The sequence below is a fragment of the Gobius niger genome (assembly GCF_951799975.1).
Source record: "Gobius niger genome assembly, chromosome: 24".
Classification (NCBI taxonomy): domain Eukaryota; kingdom Metazoa; phylum Chordata; class Actinopteri; order Gobiiformes; family Gobiidae; genus Gobius; species Gobius niger.
In genome coordinates, this window is record NC_136875.1 from 14,818,405 (window position 1) to 14,837,479 (window position 19,075).

General features: G+C 39.4%; 1 protein-coding gene across 1 annotated transcript in view; it reads right to left on the reverse strand.

Annotated features, from left to right (window-relative positions):
- Nucleotides 1–18,838, reverse strand: part of emx3 (empty spiracles homeobox 3) — a 24,166-nt gene extending 5,328 nt beyond the window's left edge. Inside the window, exons 1-2 of the mRNA XM_079582293.1 lie at nt 18,348–18,838; nt 2,485–2,669 (exon numbers count right to left, since the gene is read on the reverse strand). Coding sequence (XP_079438419.1) covers nt 2,485–2,669; nt 18,348–18,696 — 534 coding nt within the window. The 5' untranslated portion in view covers nt 18,697–18,838. The remainder of the gene's footprint in view (nt 1–2,484; nt 2,670–18,347) is intronic.
- Nucleotides 18,839–19,075: the final 237 nt, after the last annotated feature.

Below are 19,075 nucleotides of genomic sequence, written 5' to 3' on the forward strand. Positions count from 1 at the left end.
TCATTGTTGTAGTATTAGCAGTAGTAGCTAGGCGTGAGTGCCATCAGGCCTGGCAAAGGGGCTCTTAAAAATACCCCGTCCGCCATATTGGATGTCGGCCATTTTGGATGACAGCTCACGAGTCCTGAGAGAGGATTTAGAGACTGGTACCTGAGTCTCGGTGTTTTTTAGGAGGATTTAGAGACTGGTACCTGAGTCTCGGTGTTCTGAGAGAGGATTTAGAGACCGGTACCTGAGTCTCTGTGTTTTTTAGGAGGATTTAGAGACAGGTACCTGAGTCTCGGTGTTTTTTAGGAGGATTTAGAGACTGGTACCTGAGTCTCCGTGTCCTGAGAGAGGATTTAGAGACTGGTACCTGAGTCTCGGTGTTTTTTAGGAGGATTTAGAGACTGGTACCTGAGTCTCCGTGTCCTGAGAGAGGATTTAGAGACTGGTACCTGAGTCTCCGTGTCCTGAGAGAGGATTTAGAGACTGGTACCTGAGTCTCGGTGTTTTTTAAGAGGATTTAGAGACTGGTACCTGAGTGTCGGTGTTTTTTAAGAGGATTTAGAGACCGGTACCTGAGTCTCGGTGTTTTTTAGGAGGATTTAGAGACTGGTACCTGAGTCTCTGTGTTTTTTAAGAGGATTTAGAGACCGGTACCTGAGTCTCTGTGTTTTTTAAGAGGATTTAGAGACTGGTACCTGAGCCTCGGTGTTTTTTAAGAGGATTTAGAGACTGGTACCTGAGTCTCGGTGTCCTGAGAGAGGATTTAGAGACTGGTACCTGAGTCTCGGTGTCCTGAGAGAGGATTTAGAGACTGGTACCTGAGCCTCGGTGTTTTTTAAGAGGATTTAGAGACTGGTACCTGAGTCTTGGTGTTTTTTAAGAGGATTTAGAGACTGGTACCTGAGTCTCGGTGTTTTGAGAGAGGATTTAGAGACTGGTACCTGAGTCTCGGTGTTTTTTAAGAGGATTTAGAGACTGGTACCTGAGTCTCTGTGTTTTTTAAGAGGATTTAGAGACTGGTACCTGAGTCTCGGTGTGTTTTAAGAGGATTTAGAGACTGGTACCTGAGTCTCGGTGTCCTGAGAGAGGATTTAGAGACTGGTACCTGAGTCTTGTTGTCCTGAGAGAGGATTTAGAGACTGGTACCTGAGTCTTGTTGTCCTGAGAGAGGATTTAGAGACTGGTACCTGAGTCTCGGTGTCCTGAGAGAGGATTTAAAGACTGGTACCTGAGTCTCGGTGTCCTGAGAGAGGATTTAGAGACTGGTACCTGAGTCTCCGTGTTCTGAGAGAGGATTTAGAGACCGGTACCTGAGTCTCGGTGTTCTGAGAGAGGATTTAGAGACCGGTACCTGAGTCTCGGTGTTTTTTAAGAGGATTTAGAGACTGGTACCTGAGTCTCGGTGTCCTGTGAGAGGATTTAGAGAATGGTACCTGAGTCTCGGTGTTTTTTAAGAGGATTTAGAGACTGGTACCTGAGTCTCGGTGTTTTTTAAGAGGATTTAGAGACTGGTACCTGAGTCTCGGTGTTTTTTAAGAGGATTTAGAGACTGGTACCTGAGTCTCGGTGTTTTTAAGAGGATTTAGAGACTGGTACCTGAGTCTCGGTGTCCTGAAAGAGGATTTAGAGACTGGTACCTGAGTCTCGGTGTTTTTTAAGAGGATTTAGAGACTGGTACCTGAGTCTCGGTGTTTTTTAAGAGGATTTAGAGACTGGTACCTGAGTCTCGGTGTCCTGAGAGAGGATTTAGACACTGGTACCTGAGTCTCGGTGTTTTTTAAGAGGATTTAGAGACCGGTACCTGAGTCTCTGTGTTTTTTAAGAGGATTTAGAGACTGGTACCTGAGTCTCGGTGTTTTTTAAGAGGATTTAGAGACTGGTACCTGAGTCTCGGTGTCCTGAGAGAGGATTTAGAGACTGGTACCTGAGTCTCGGTGTTTTTTAAGAGGATTTAGAGACTGGTACCTGAGTCTCGGTGTTTTTTAAGAGGATTTAGACACTGGTACCTGAGTCTCTGTGTTTTTAAGAGGATTTAGAGACTGGTACCTGAGTCTTGGTGTCCTGAGAGAGGATTTAGAGACTGGTACCTGAGTCTCGTGTTTTTTAAGAGGATTTAGAGACTGGTTCCTGAGTCTCGGTGTTTTTTAAGAGGATTTAGAGACTGGTACCTGAGTCTCGGTGGTTTTTAAAAGGATTTAGAGACCGGTACCTGAGTCTTGGTGTTTTTTAAGAGGATTTAGAGACCGGTACCTGAGTCTCGGTGTCCTGAAAGAGGATTTAGAGACTGGTACCTGAGTCTCGGTGTTCTGAGAGAGGATTTAGAGACCGGTACCTGAGTCTCGGTGTTTTTTAAGAGGATTTAGAGACTGGTACCTGAGTCTCAGTGTTTTTTAAGAGGATTTAGACACTGGTACCTGAGTCTCGGTGTTTTTTAAGAGGATTTAGAGACTGGTACCTGAGTCTCGGTGTTCTGAGAGAGGATTTAGAGACCGGTACCTGAGTCTCGGTGAGGCACAGCCCTGACGCCAGCTGTTTCCTCTCGGCCCCCACCACGTAGTGGTTCTTCTCGAAGGCTCGCTCCAGCCTCAGCAGCTGTGACGGGGAGAAGGCCGTGCGGATGCGTTTGGGTTTCCGGGAGAACGGGCCGTGGAGCAGCAGGTTCTCTGGACTCGGGTCTTCACCTGGACGACAGAGAGCCGGGTTAGGACAGGGAAGAACTGGACTGAGCAGGATTGAAACTGCGACAGTCTAAACACGAGTCACGGGAGAGCGAGGTTTACAGAGAGACGGGACTTGAATGAGCTTTTCCCTTTTTCCAGTGTGCACTTTATTATGATAATTAGATGTTATTAGATCCAGACTTCAACATTTGAGTCTAGTTATTTTAAGAGTTTGGTGTTTTTTTTCGGTTGTGTTACAAAAATAAATAGTTAATTTGACACAGAACACAGTGATCTTTAAGTCTATCTTTACTGTTTAACCTCTTAACCCCCGCCCTAACCTAGCGCATTTTCTCCAGTTCAGCCGTACACAAACGCACATCGTAACGACTCATTTGACCGACAAAACTCATCTGAACCAATCTTTTTTTCCTTGCATTGTTGCTGTGTTGTCACTTTGGTTGCTCTTTTGTGGATTTTTTTGTGGATTTTCAACTCTTCATCTTTTTGTCACATTTATGTCATTTTTTTGTCAATTTTTTTCACTTTTTATTTTTTCCACTTTTGTGTCAATTTTTTGTCCATTTTTTTGTCCATTTTTTGTTTAATTTTCTTCACTTTTTGTCACTTTTTGTCCATTTTTTGTCACTTTTTAGTCATTTTTTTAGTCGTTTTTTGTCACTTTTTTGTCAAATTGTTGTTAATTTTTTTTCACTTTTTTGTCAATTTTTTGTTTAATTTTCTTCACTTTTTGTCACTTTTTTGTCACTTTGTCAATTTTTTTTCACTTTTTTGTCAATTTTTTGTCAATTTTTTTTCACTTTTTTGTCAATTCTTTGTCAATTTTTTGTTAATTTTTGTTTAATTTTCTTCACTTTTTTGTCAATTTTTTGTCAATTTTTTGTTAATTTTTTTTCACTTTTTTTGTCAATTTTTTGTCAATTTTTGTCACTTTTTAGTCATTTTTTTAGTCGTTTTTTGTCACATTTTTGTCACTTTTATGTCAAATTTGTGTCACTTTTTCATTACTTTTTTGTCATATTTTCGTCACATTGTCTCACATGATGCTTTTATCAAGACGCTTTTAGATTTGGGTAAAGCCACACTGTTGAAACTGTGCTCGGTTCAGGTGGGAGTGAAGAGTGCGTCTCATTTGCATGATGAGTTGTCGACAGCCCTCGCCGTCATTTGCTCGGGTTTTGCTCCGGTCGTTTGTATCTTCGCTCCACTCGACACTGACGGAAACTCAAACCCTCACACTGTGTCACTGAATCTGGTCCGAACACGTTTCGCTCTGACTGATCCGTCTTTCATCCGTCAGTTGATTTTGTGGTTTATTTGCATCGAGCAAAAAAGGCTTTATCTAAATCACAGAACACGAACCCGTGGTCTTTTACGAGCTGCGGTTACAGGACAATGTCACAGATCCACCGTAATCCAGCAAACACGAGCCTGGGTTTAGGAGGAAGATCAACAGAGGGCAGTTACTTTTCCTCTGCAGCGCCTCCAATAAACACAGAAGAAGAAGAAGAAGAAGAAGAAGAAGAAGAAGAAGAAGAAGAAGAAGAAGAAGAAGAAGGAGGAGAAGGAGAAGAAGAAGAAGAAAAAGAAAAAGAAGAAAAAGAAGAAAAAGAAGAAAAAGAAAAAGAAGAAAAAGAAAAAGAAGAAGAAAAAGAAAAAGAAGAAAAAGAAGAAGAAAAAGAAGAAAAAGAAAAAGAAGAAAAAGAAAAAGAAGAAAAAGAAGAAGAAAAAGAAGAAAAAGAAAAAGAAAAAGAAGAAAAAGAAAAAGAAGAAAAATAAGAAAAAGAAAAAGAAAAAGAAGAAAAAGAAAAAGAAGAAAAAGAAGAAAAAGAAGAAAAAGAAGAAAAAGAAGAAAAAGAAAAAGAAGAAAAAGAAAAAGAAGAAAAGAAAAAGAAGAAAAAGAAGAAAAAGAAAAAGAAAAAGAAAAAAAAGAAGAAAAAAAAGAAAAAGAAAAAGAAAAAGAAAAAGAAAAAGAAAAAGGAAAAGAAGAAAAAGAAGAAAAAGTAAAAGAAGAAAAAAAAGAAGAAAAAAAAGAAAAAGAAGAAGAAGAAAAAGAAGAAAAAGAAGAAAAAGAAGAAAAAGAAGAAAAAGAAGAAAAAGAAAAAGAAGAAAAAGAAAAAGAAGAAAAGAAAAAGAAGAAAAAGAAGAAAAAGAAAAAGAAAAAGAAAAAAAAAGAAGAAAAAAAAGAAAAAGAAAAAGAAAAAGAAAAAGAAAAAGAAAAAGGAAAAGAAGAAAAAGAAGAAAAAGTAAAAGAAGAAAAAAAAGAAGAAAAAAAAGAAAAAGAAGAAGAAGAAGAAGAAGAAGAAGAAGAAGAAAAAGAAAAAGAAAAAGAAAAAGAAGAAAAAGAAAAAGAAAAAGAAGAAAAAGAAGAAAAAGAAGAAAAAGAAGAAAAAGAAAAAGAAAAAAAAGAAGAAAAAAAAGATGAAAAAAAAGAAAAAGAAGAAAAAAAAGAAGAAAAAGAAAAAGGAAAAAAAGAAGAAAAAAAAGAAGAAAAAAAAGAAGAAGAAGAAGAAGAAGAAGAAGAAGAAGAAGAAGAAGAAGAAGAAGAAGAAGAAGAAGAAGAAGAAGAAGAAGAAGAAGAAGAAGAACGGCCCTGGACTCTGGACCAGCCTGGCCCAAACTAGCGTAAATGCAGCACTTCCACAAATACACATTTAACCCTTAACCGAGAGCATTTTCTCCAGTTCGGCTTTACCCAAATCTAAAAGCTTCTTGACCGAAGAGCAACAGTTGTAATGCCTGATTTGAAAGCTAAGACATGAAACTTTTTGTCACGTTGTCGCCACATTTTTGTCATGTTTTTGTTCCTTTTTCGTCACTTTTTCGTCGCGTATTCGTTGTGTTTTCGTCACTTTTGTGTTACTTTCGTATTGTGTTTTTGTTGCTTTTTTTCATTGCTTTTTTCCATCGCTTTGTCGTGTTTTCGTCTCTTTTTTTGTCACGTTTTTGTGGGTTTTTGTCGCTTTCCCCGGCACATTTCCGTTCCGTTTTCATCCCCATTTTCGTCGCTATTTTTGATTCTTTTCTTTTAAGCTTTAAGATTTAGGTAAAGCTCGGTTCACCCCTTAACTCCCGCCTGAACCGATCACGTTTTCTCCAGTTCGGCTTTACCCAAATCTAAAAACTTCTTGGGGGAAGAAAAAAAAACGTCAAAATGGAGACGAAAAATGAGAGGAAAATGAGGACGTAAACGCAAAATGGCGCAAAATAGCAAGAAAAAAGCCACCGAAAAAAAGAGACAAAAAACTCAACAAAAATGTGACAAAAGAGCAGCAAGAACGTGACGAAAAAGTGGTGAAAGTGCAGCAAAAAAGAGACAAAATGTGACAATGAATTGAAACAAAAAAACTCAACAAGAGAGCAGCAAAAAAGTTACAGAAATGGAACAAAAAAGTGACAAACAGTAACACATTTGCAAAAATGAGAGGAAAAACAACATATTGACAACAACTCCAGGAAAAACATCAGTTTTGTGGGTCTTAGCTTTCAAATGAGGCTCTACTCTGGCCTTTAGGCAAAGAGGAGAGAATGCATTGGGTTTAGCCGGGTGGTAAGAGGTTAAGGCGGGTGGTACTACAGGACATGTGGCCAGTCCGCCCCTGGTCACATGTCAGTGTTAAAGAGACGCCTCAGGAAACGGATTAAATGACGACAGTTTGTGCTTTTGTTTCATTTAGTAGAAACTTAAGCCACATTGGATCATTATAATGTAGCTTTATGAAACAGCTGTGGAGATAAAATAACACTAAAGGGAAATATTTGGATCATTTGAATTTAATTTTCTCTTTAAATGTCTATGTTGTTGGGCACTAAACAGTAGGGGGCGACATGCGCTTTGGTTTGGCCTGCAGTCTGCCAATAACCTTATAGAAGAAGAACAGCTGTTGGTGATGTCACTTCCCCTGGGTGAGGACGGTCGAACTGGGAAAATAGCTCTGAAGCTCTAGATCACTAACAGCAGATATCTAACAGTCGACCACATGAAAGGTCAAGGGTCAGCAGAGGGACTGGGGGGCCTCTCAGGGAAATACACAGGATTTCAACAGTACATAAAAAAACAAGAAATCATAAAAGTAGCATAAGTGCAGCCATAAAAAAAAAAAAAAAAAAATCAGTGTTGCTTTTCTTTCTTCTCATTTCTTTTAACCCCTTAACTCCCGCCTGAACCGAGCACATTTTCTCCAGTTTGGCTTTACCCCAATCCAAAAGCTTCTGGGAAAAAGCTGTGAAAATAGCAACAAAACAATGATGGAAATGTGACAAAAAGTGAGAAAACATTGACAAAAAAGTGACGAAAAATTGATGAAAAAGTGGCAAAAATGTCACAAGAAATTGACAAAAAATTGACAAAAAAAATGAAAAAAAATTGACAAAAAGTGACAAAAAAATTGCAAAAAATGTGACAAAAATGTGATAAAAATGTGACAAAAAAAATCACAAAAATGTGACAAAATGTGCCAAAAAATGACAAAAATGTTATTAAAAAATTGACGAAAAAATGACGAAAATGACAAAAATGTGACAAAAAAGAGTTGAACACTTAACAAAAAAATGATGGAAAAAAAAAAATCTGATGACGTGAGGAAAAAGAAAAAAAGTCAGTGTTGCTTTTCTTTATTCTTATTTCTTTTAACCCCTTAACTCCCACCTGAACCGAGCACATTTTCTCCAGTTTGGCTTTACCCCAATCCAAAAGCTTCTGGAAAAAAGCTGTGAAAATAGCGACAAAACTGAGACGAAAACAATGATGGAAATGTGACAAAAAAGTGACGAAAAATTGATGAAAAATTGACTAAATGTGACAAAAAAATGACAAAAAAATGACAAAAATGTGACAAAAATGTGACAAAAATGTGATGAAAAATTGACAAAAAAATGACAAAAATTTGATTAAGAAAATTGACAAAAAAATGACAGAAATGTGACAAAATGTGATACAAAATTAACGAAAAAATGACGAAAAAATGACAGAAATGTGATTAAAAAAAAGGACGAAAAAATGACAAAAATGTGACAAAAAATGACAAAAAAGATACAAAAATGAGTTCAACACTCAACCAAAAAATGATGATGATAATGAAAAGATCCTCTCGGTTCAGGCGGGAGTTAACAGGTTAAGAAATAACAATGTAGACAGTTCAGATTTTCCTCACTGTAAAAGCATCTCAAACAAGAGCACACATAAAGAAATGTGATTCTGTAAAATGGCTTAAAACCTATTTAAAAAGTAAAGTAAATAAAAGAAATATAAAACATGTGACGCAGCCGTTCCTGAGTCTAAAACCTGTCACATGAGCTTTAAACCGCAGGCCGAGGACACGAACTCGTGTGGTTCCAGTCCGTTCCAGGTTTCTCGTTATCGCCCGTGCTTCCCAAAATGGCCGCCTCCTCGCCCCCCTGTGAATTTGCCTGTCTGCGCCACCCGCCCACCTCCCCCCCCGCGGGCGCTTTGCATATGAAAGTCGCCTTTTGATTCGACGCGTCTCGGTAAAAACCGCCGCGGTCACAATCAAACGGCCATTTTGCCCCCGGCGCGTCGCCAGGGCGGGAACGCCACCATGTTTATGTAAAACACACCCCCACATTTTAATAGGAGCGAGGCGGGCGGCGGCTCACGCGGCACAAAGAGGAGGCGCGGCACAAAGAGGAGGCGCGGCGGTTTGGAGGCGGCGGTCGCTTTGTCACGGCAAACGTGTTCGGAGGCGGCGAAGCGAGACGGGAGAGATTTCATAATCAAATCATCAACAGCGAAGGAAACCGCTAAACCAGAGCTAGACCTGAGCTAAACCTGAGCTAAACCAGAGCTAGACCTGAGCTAAACCTGAGCTAAACCAGAGCTAGACCTGAGCTAAACCTGAGCTAAACCAGAGCTAGACCTGAGCTAAACCTGAGCTAGACCAGAGCTAAAGCAGAGCTAAACCTGAGCTAAAGCAGAGCTAAACCTGAGCTAAAGCAGAGCTAAAGCAGAGCTAGACCAGAGCTAAAGCAGAGCTAGACCAGAGCTAAAGCAGAGCTAGACCAGAGCTAAAGCAGAGCTAAACCTGAGCTAAAGCAGAGCTGAAGCAGAGCTAAACCAGAGCTAAAGCAGAGCTAAAGCTGAGCTAAACCTGAGCTAAACCTGAGCTAAAACAGAGCTAGACCTGAGCTAAACCAGAGCTAAACCTGAGACAAACCAGAGCTAAAGCAGAGCTAGACCTGAGCTAAAGCAGAGCTAAACCTGAGCTAAAGCTGAGCTAAACCAGAGCTAAACCTGAGCTAAACCAGAGCTAAACCAGAGCTAAAGCAGAGCTAAAGCAGAGCTAGACCAGAGCTAAAGCAGAGCTAAAGCAGAGCTAAAGCTGAGCTAAAGCAGAGACAAACCAGAGCTAGGCCTGAGCTAAACCAGGGCTGAAGCAGAGCTAAAGCAGAGCTAAGGCAGAGCTAAAGCAGAGCTAAAGCAGACCTAAAGCAGACCTAAAGCAGAGCTAAAGAGCAGAGCAGAGGTTCCCCACAATAAAATCACGATCTGATCTGATCTTACAGGCCTTCAGAGTGCTGTGGTGGGACCTGAAACACAGCTATAGTTTCTATGGTAAGGATTTCTAGGCTGTATCCGAATGTCCACACTATTCCTTAACCCAGTGTTTTTCAACCACTGGGCCGTGGCACACTAGTGTGCTGTGAGATATTGTCTGGTGAGCCTTGGGAAATTATCCAATTTCACCTTGTTGGCCTAAAAAAATATTTTTTTTAAACAAATTAATTATCATCCGCAAATAATGTGCCGTTGTGGAGTCTCTGTGCTGTCTAGTGATCGGCAGAGTGACCATGTGATGCTCTTCCATATCAGTGACCGCAAGAAACTCATTTCTTTGAGATCAGAGAATTAGTGATGCATGAATGCGACAGCTGTGACAGTGGCACTGTGTCTACAGACGATACGGTCTTCCTATTAAAGACACTTTGATGAGAATTACTTTAAATTGTGAATATCGGCTACAGAGTTATTTTTTTTTACATCCTCTGCTGGTGGTGCCTCGTAACTTTTTCAATGTAAAAAATGTGCCTTGGCTCAAAAAAGGTTGAAAAACACTGCCTTAACCCCTCAGTGACTATATAGTGACTATATAGTCACTATATAGTCACTGATTCTGTTGGCGATTCGGACACGAGACACGACTTTCTCCGCGCTGCGTGACGTCACGCGCTGCAGCTGCAGATATGTTTTTTTTTTTTTTTTTTATCTGAATTTATTTATTGTTACAAACGTTTATTTTATGAAACAGAACAACTGTTTTGGCACTTTTACAGGCGTTACTATCATTATAACAAAAGGACAAAAAAAAGTCACCCCAGTGTGAGCTCAGAGACGTGAGAGTCGGTCAGAGCCCGGTGTCCGAACACCAGCAGATGAGTGACGACATCTGCTAAAAGTCGCTAAACTCCGGGAATAAAGTATTTCTGTGATAAAAACCAAACTCAGAGACAGTGGAATATTTATGGATAAACATGAGTCAGATACTTTATATTTAACATGGATTTTACATGAATGACTTGGATTATTCGAGAGGAAGCTGTCGGTCATTTAACAGCTCCAGCTAAAGGTTAGCAGCTAGCGTTAGCATCTTTTCACTGTAACCGTTTATATTTTGGTCGTTTATTCATGAGAAACACAAACACTCGACTGAAACAGCTGATTTACTTCAGTCGTGTTTAGTTCACAGACCTGTCTCTGTCAGGCTCTTCTCCCACTCTCCCAGTGCATTGTGGGAAATATGGAGCCGTTTAGTGACCATCGATGCTCACTACTTTTCCAGATGCATTGTGGGACTTTTTTCTCTCTGGACATTCGGACACCCCTACAACATGTGACCACTATATAATGACTATATAGGGAATAGTGTGGACATTCGCATACAGCCCTAGTCTTAGTTTGTTGCTCATTTCTCTGTAATTCCTGACTCAATTCACATGAAACAAAAACTGTCACACAGTTCAAAGTCCTCTCTTCAGATGAACTGTGGTCTGATTATTTCCTCATGAAGGCGTCCAAAAGTGGAAACATGAAGGTGATGTTGGTCAATAAGAATAATATGTCAAAAAATGATGAGGGCACAGGGGCGGATCTAGAAGAAAAGCACATTTTACCTTATAAATATTTTATAAAGTGCCAGGTTGACGACTATACTAGACTATACAAAACCTGGCTGGCCATGTTTTCCAGGGAGGCGGCGAGTAACAGGTTAACCTCTTAACTCCCGCCTGAACCGAGAGGATCTTTTCCATCACGTCATCACATTTTTTTTCCATCATTTTTTTGTTGGGTATTCAACTCATTTTTGTAACTTTTGTCATTTTTTCGTAATTTTTTTGGTCCATTTTTTTATCAATTTTTTGTCATTTTTTTGTCACATTTTTGTCATTTTTTCGTGAATTCTTTGTCAAATTTTTGTCAAATTGTTGATATTTTTTTGTTTTGTTTTTTTTCACATTTTTGTCATTTTCTGGTCACATTTATGTCACATTTTTGTCATTTTTTTGTTCATTTTTTCTCACTTTTTTGTCACATTTCCATCATTGTTTTCGTCTCAGTTTTGTCTCTATTTTCACAGCTTTTTCCCAGAAGCTTTTGGATTGGGGTAAAGCCAAACTGGAGAAAATGTGCTCGGTTCAGGCGGGAGTTAAGGGGTTAAGCTGAGTTTTCATGATGAGCCGCAGTCATGTGACCGGTCCCTGATCATGTGACCGGTCCCTGATCAGAGGCAGGTCTGGGCCTGTCTGTGACGTCATCACTGTTCACCGCACACATATAAGATCAAACATAACAGAATAAAGAGCTGTGGAGGAGAAAGGGCTGTTATTTATTGCTGCAATAATAATAATAAAGGCTGACACTTGTATTGCACTTTACAAGCCGGTGTTACCAAGTGTCTCAAAGTCTCCAGACTCGGTGGAGCTCATTGAAGACTGAATGTTTGAAACTGATCAGATTCATCAGGAGAATTTGCAGAATGTGTGAATTCAGACCCATAAAATCCACGTTCTTAAAATGAAAGCTTAGAAATGACCAGTTAAAGCCGCTGTGGGAGATCAGCTCATGACATCCAGGGTTTGTAAAAGTTGACTCACAAACGCTCCGTACAGACGTGAAACAAATGGTAACTTATGACCCTGGATGAAGTGCAGAGAGACACGGCTCAGGTGGGGGAAACTGTCCACAGAACAACTATGAGTCGTGCACAAATCTGGCCTTAATGACAGAGCGGCGTTTTTAAAAGAAAACCAGAACAAGTCCTGTTTTCTGCCTGTACTGGATGTGGAATAAAGGCTTGTCTTTCACTTTTATATACTGGGTAATATTTTCCGTGGTGTGGCTTTAACCTCTTAACTTCCACCTGAACGGATCCCATTTTCTCCAGTTTGGCTTTACCCCAATCAAAAAGCTTCTTGGGACAAAAGCACCACAATAGCCACAAAAAATGAGAAGAAAACGAGGATGTAAACTCAACAAAAATGTGAAAAAAATTCAACAAATATTCAACAAAAATGTGACAAAAACAGCAAAACACGACCAAAAAACAACAAAACACGACCGAAAAACAACAAAACACGACCGAAAAATAACAAAACACGACCGAAAAACAACAAAACACGACCAAAAAACAACAAAACACGACCGAAAAATGACAAAACACGACCGAAAAACAACAAAACACGACCGAAAAGCAACAAAACACGACCAAAAAGAAACAAAACACGACTGAAAAGTAACAAAACACGACTGAAAAACAACAAAACACGACCGAAAAACAACAAAACACGACCGAAAAGCAACAAAACACGACCGAAAAACAAAACACGACCGAAAAATAACAAAACACGACCAAAAAATGACAAAACACGACCGAAAAATGACAAAACACGACCGAAAAATAACAAAACACGACCGAAAAACAAAACACGACCAAAAAATAACAAAACACGACCAAAAAATGACAAAACACGACCGAAAAATGACAAAACACGACCGAAAAATAACAAAACACGACCGAAAAACAACAAAACACGACCGAAAAATAACAAAACACGAGCAAAAAGCAACAAAACACGACCGAAAAGAAACAAAACACGACCGAAAAGAAACAAAACACGACCAAAAAAGAAAAAAACACGACCAAAAAACAACAAAACACGACCAAAAAACAACAAAACACGACCAAAAAACAACAAAACACGACCGAAAAACAACAAAACACGACCAAAAAACAACAAAACACGACCAAAAAACAACAAAACACGACCGAAAAATAACAAAACACGACCAAAAAACAACAAAACACGACCGAAAAATAACAAAACACGACCGAAAAATAACAAAACACTAGCAAAAAACAACAAAACACGACCGAAAAATAACAAAACACGACCAAAAAATAACAAAACACGACCGAAAAACAACAAAACACGACCGAAAAATAACAAAACACGAGCAAAAAACAACAAAACACGACCGAAAAATAACAAAACACGACCGAAAAACAACAAAACACGACCGAAAAACAACAAAACACGAGCAAAAAACAACAAAACACGACCAAAAAATAACAAAACACGACGAAAAAATAACAAAACACGACCAAAAAAATAACAAAACACGACCGAAAAGCAACAAAACACGACCGAAAAACAACAAAACACGACTGAAAAATTACAAAACACGACCAAAAACCAACAAAACACGACCAAAAACCAACAAAACACGACCGAAAAATAAAAAAACACGACAACAACAAAAAACTCGACCAAAAAGAAACAAAACACGACCAAAAAATAACAAAACACGACCAAAAAAACAACAAAACTCGACCGAAAAACAACAAAACACGACCGAAAAACAACAAAACACGACCGAAAAACAACAAAACACGACCAAAAACCAACAAAACACGACCGAAAAATAAAAAAACACGACAACAACAAAAAACTCGACCAAAAAGAAACAAAACACGACCAAAAAATAACAAAACACGACCAAAAAATAACAAATCACGACCGAAAAACAACAAAACACGACCGAAAAGCAACAAAACACGACCGAAAAACAACAAAACACGACTGAAAAATTACAAAACACGACCGAAAAATGACAAAACACGACCGAAAAACAACAAAACACGACCGAAAAACAACAAAACACGACCGAAAAATGACAAAACACGACCGAAAAATGACAAAACTCGACCGAAAAACAACAAAACTCGACCGAAAAACAACAAAACACGAGCAAAAAACAACAAAACACGACCAAAAAATAACAAAACACGACCAAAAAATAACAAAACACGACCGAAAAACAACAAAACACGACGAAAAACAACAAAACACGACGAAAAACAACATAACATGACCGAAAAACAACAAAACACGACCGAAAAACGACAAAACACGACCAAAAAATAACAAAACACGACCAAAAAGCAACAAGACACGACCGAAAAACAACAAAACTCGACCGAAAAACAACAAAACACGACCAAAAAATAACAAAACACGACCAAAAAATAACAAAACACGACCGAAAAACAACAAAACACGACGAAAAACAACAAAACACGACGAAAAACAACATAACATGACCGAAAAACAACAAAACACGACCGAAAAACGACAAAACACGACCGAAAAATAACAAAACACGACCGAAAAATAACAAAACACGACCGAAAAATGACAAAACACGACTGAAAAATGACAAAACACGACCGAAAAATAACAAAACACGACCGAAAAATGACAAAACACGACTGAAAAATGACAAAACACGACCGAAAAATGACAAAACACGACCGAAAACAACAAAACACGACCGAAAAACAACAAAACACGACCGAAAAATAACAAAACACGACCGAAAAATGACAAAACACGACCAAAAAACAACAAAACACGACCGAAAAATAACAAAACACGACCGAAAAATGACAAAACACGACCAAAAAACAACAAAACACGACCGAAAAACAACAAAACACGACCGAAAAATAACAAAACACGACCAAAAAATAACAAAACACGACCAAAAAACAACAAAACACGACCGAAAAACAACAAAACACGACCGAAAAATGACAAAACACGACCGAAAAATGACAAAACACGACCGAAAAACACGAGCAAAAAACAACAAAACACGAGCAAAAAACAACAAAACACGACCGAAAAATAACAAAACACGACCGAAAAATAACAAGACACGACCAAAAAGCAACAAAACACGACCGAAAAATAACAAAACACGACCGAAAAACAACAAAACGAGACGTAAATGAGGAGGAAAAGAAGCATCAGGAAAGTGAGAATATAATTATAAAAAAGGAGGAGAAATAAACGTTTCCCGAGGCTCTGGAGACGCCGCTGTTTCTGTGAAGCTCAAACACGTTAAAAAACGACGTTATAATAAAAATAAAACTGACCAAGAGGAAAATTAACTTTTACACTTTTAAGACTTTGAGACTTCGAGACGGTAGTTATTGTAATCACTACAGGAATTGACTGATATTGTTTGCGTTTCTTAGTACTTAAAACCCACCTTTTTACAAAAGCTTATTTTAACAGCTAATGCTTTGGTTTTTCAGTCCTGTCTTTTAATATATGTTGTGTTGTATTTTATAATGTTTTGGTTTTAACTGTGCTGTCCACTGTAGCACTTTGAGATTTGGTGTCAAATGTAAAGTGCATTATAAATAAAATGTATTATTATTATTATTAAAGGAAACTCTGAGCCTCATTAAACCGTTTTCATGTCATTGAAACCGTGAGTTTTGTTTCCCTGAAAAAGAGTCTTTATATTATAAATCAAAAAATACAAAATGTAAAATAAGGAACAATTAAAGACGAAAACACCAGAAATAACGAAGCCTCGTCCGGAACAGATTTCACTTCATCAGAAATAATAAATTCATTTCCCTTTTTTTCCTGCAGCTTTAAATGAAATTCATCTCATTTGACTCAAAACAAGAAAAACCTTCACCATAATCCTTCATTACAATTTGTTTTTTTACTCACATTAAGGAAAATAAATAAATCCAAGTTCCAGCATTTTTTTAAATTTATTTTTCATTTTCAGGTTTTGGGCCAGTTTGGTTTCTTCACATATAAACTCTCACACACCTGATCTTCACCACAACATGTTTAATTATTAGCTTATTTTCTCAAAATGCATTTCTCACATCAGTCACAGACTCTCAATGTAATATCGTTGAAGGTTTTTCCAGAGGGATAATAATAATAAATATAATATAGTATTTAAAGTCAAATATTGAGGCGACTTTTTACATTTTTACTGATTTTTCCACAATTGTTTGAAAACTAGAAAAGCTCAAAATCCATCCTGAAAAGACTTTGAAACAAACATCAGGCTCCGCTGTTACTCAGGTTATTCATTATTCTACATTTTTGGGCTTAAATGATTTATTTTTACATAAAAACATAAAATAACCAAAAAAAACTTCTTTTTTCCCCTCATATTTATGTCATTCATGTTCAAATTCAAATCGATTTCTCTGCATTTAAAAATATTCCTTTAACCGAGTTCCCGCGGCTGGACTGGAGCCAGCGTGACGCCTCATTTGAAAGCTAAGACCTATAAAAACAGATCGACACGGATCTGTTTCCTCGCGTTGTTGCGTCGCTTTTCTCTCACCTCCATCCCTTTTTTCTTCCCTTTTTGCTGCGCGTTTTTATTCCTCATTTCCTTTTACGTTTCGTCACTTTCTTCATTTTTTCTACAAGACGCTTTTAGATTTGGGTAAAGCCAAACAGGAGCGGCTTTAACACAGACGGAATCACCTCCTGCACTTTCACTGCGGCGCATTCCGTCAGGCCGCGAGAGCGCAGACACACACGCGCGCGCCTTTACGCAAAAGACAAAGACATTACAGCTCGTGCGTAAATGTGTCCATGGATTTAGCCGCGGGTTTTGGATCAGCGCGCGTTTTGGCACAATGTTTATTTCAGAGACTTCCGTGAACAGACAGGGAGAATCTGAAATGTCACGGGACAAAAACCAGCGCCGTGATTTCTCTGCTTTTCACCGCGCGCGCCACGTGAGACCCGCGCGTAAAACACGGCCACGCGGCGTCAATTAGAAAAAGCGCAACGTTAACGCGCGAGGGTCAGAATGAACAACGTTTAATCCAAACAAAGTCTCCGCCCAGGGTCACCGCGGGAAATGCGTAATAAATGCGTAATAAATGCGTAATAATAATAATAATCATTCATTGTAATGCGAACAGGCACGCGCTGGAGGTCACGTGGGAATAAACGGCGATGGACGAAGAGTCAAATGAGCCCAGGTCAAAGCTGCGCGCGCGTGTCACTAATGTCTTCATCTGAGGAGGAAGAGGAGGAGGAGGAAACGATCCATATTATAAAGGTTTATTTTGTGCCATTATTTAATTATTGGTTATTTAGTCATTCGTGACGTTTTAATGTTGTTATTTTCCTCCGAAGCGTAAATTGTTTTTATTTTATTTGAATAAAGGACGACGCGTAAAAGACGTTAGACACGTGCTTTACTGTGAACCTCAGACTGTGAACCTCAGACTGTGAACCTCAGACTGTGAACCTCAGACTGTGAACCTCAGACTGTGAACCTCAGACTGTGAACCTCAGACTGTGAAGCTCAGACTGTGAAGCTCAGACTGTGAACCTCAGACTGTGAACCTCAGACTGTGAACCTCAGACTGTGAACCTCAGACTGTGAACCTCAGACTGTGAACCTCAGACTGTGAACCTCAGACTGTGAACCTCAGACTGTGAACCTCAGACTAAATGTTTCAAACGTATTTAAATTAAAAGTACATTAATGGTGATGTTAATATCCTTCTACATTTAGCATGAGTTTGTGCGACATGAACCTGCAGGGGCGACACAGGCAGGTTTATTTTTACTCTAACACGTTTCCTTTATTGTTAAACTCCGTCTGTTTGAATCAAAACAAATGCAGTTATTTTTAACAGAGCGGAGATTTCACTATATTTATTTTTCGAAATTCAAAATGGTGTCTTTAATGTGTCCATGTTCCCCCGTCCTTTCAATACAATTATAATTCATTGTGTCGATGTTTAATGGACTGATGTTTGCACGAGCTCGTGCGTGAATAAAATAAACTTTACTGCAGTAATACATACTTTAATAAACACGGAAATACTAAAGGTGTTAAAAATAAAATATGAAATGTAAAAGCAGAGCCTTCCCCGCGCGCACAGCAGTGTTTATATTTATAACTACATTTACAGCTATTTGTATTTGTGTATTTGTATATTTGTATATTTGTGTATTTGTGTATTTGTATATTTTTGTATTTGTGTATTTGTGTATTTGTGCATTTGTGTATATTTTGTGTATATTTCCTGTATTCGTGTATTCGTGTATTCGTGTATTTGTGTATATTTCGTGTATTCGTGTATTTGTGTATTCGTGTATCCGTGAATTTGTGTATATTTCGTGTACTCGTGTACTCGTGTATTCGTGTATTCGTGTATTCGTGTATTCGTGTATTCGTGTATTTGTGTATATTTTGTGTATATTTTGTGTATTCGTGTATTTGTGTATATTTCGTATATTCGTGTACTCGTGTATTCGTGTATTCGTGTATTCGTGTATTTGTGTATATTTCGTGTACTCGTGTATTCGCACCTGTGAAGCGGTGCGTCAGGTAGCGTCCGCGCAGCAGCCACGAGCTCGGGTAGAAGCCCAGTCCCGCGTGCGTCTGCGGCGGGATCTGCAGCGCGTGCAGCGGCGTGTGCGCGTGTGCCCCGGGCTCCTGCAGCATCACGTCGTGTCCCGAGGGAAAGAGGCGCGCGCCGCCGAACGCTCCCGCCGCGGACACCGCGTGCAGCGCGTCCGTGAAGCGCAGCGCGGTGGGCCGCAGCGGCTCCTCCTGCGCCCGCGCGCCCGGACAGGGGCCCAGACCGGGGACCGGCCCCGGGCACGACTTCCCCACGAGCGCCTCGATGCTGAAGGCCTTCCGCGGGGACGGGAACATGGTCCACGGGGGGGTCGTCCCGAGGAGAGCGAGAGAGTCCGGGGGAGACCGGGGGGAGACCCGCGTTAGTCCGGGGTTAGTCCGGAGCTAGACCGGGGAGAGTCCGGGTTTAGTCCAGCTTTAGTCCGGGGTGAGTCCGGGTGTGAGGGGAGAGACTTGACTTCAGGACTGAGATGTTTAATCCGTGTGAAAAGGTCTCTCCTTCTGTTTAAATGTTAAAATATTTAAATATACTTTAAAGCCTCCCGTAAAAGGTTTAAGGTCAAATATAAAAATAGTCCACTTTGGTCCAGGTCTGTCCCGGAGTCTGCCTCAGACCCATGCCCCCCCCGCGGCCCCGCGCGCCTCTGTGTCCGGGGGATGATGAGCCTCAGCGGTG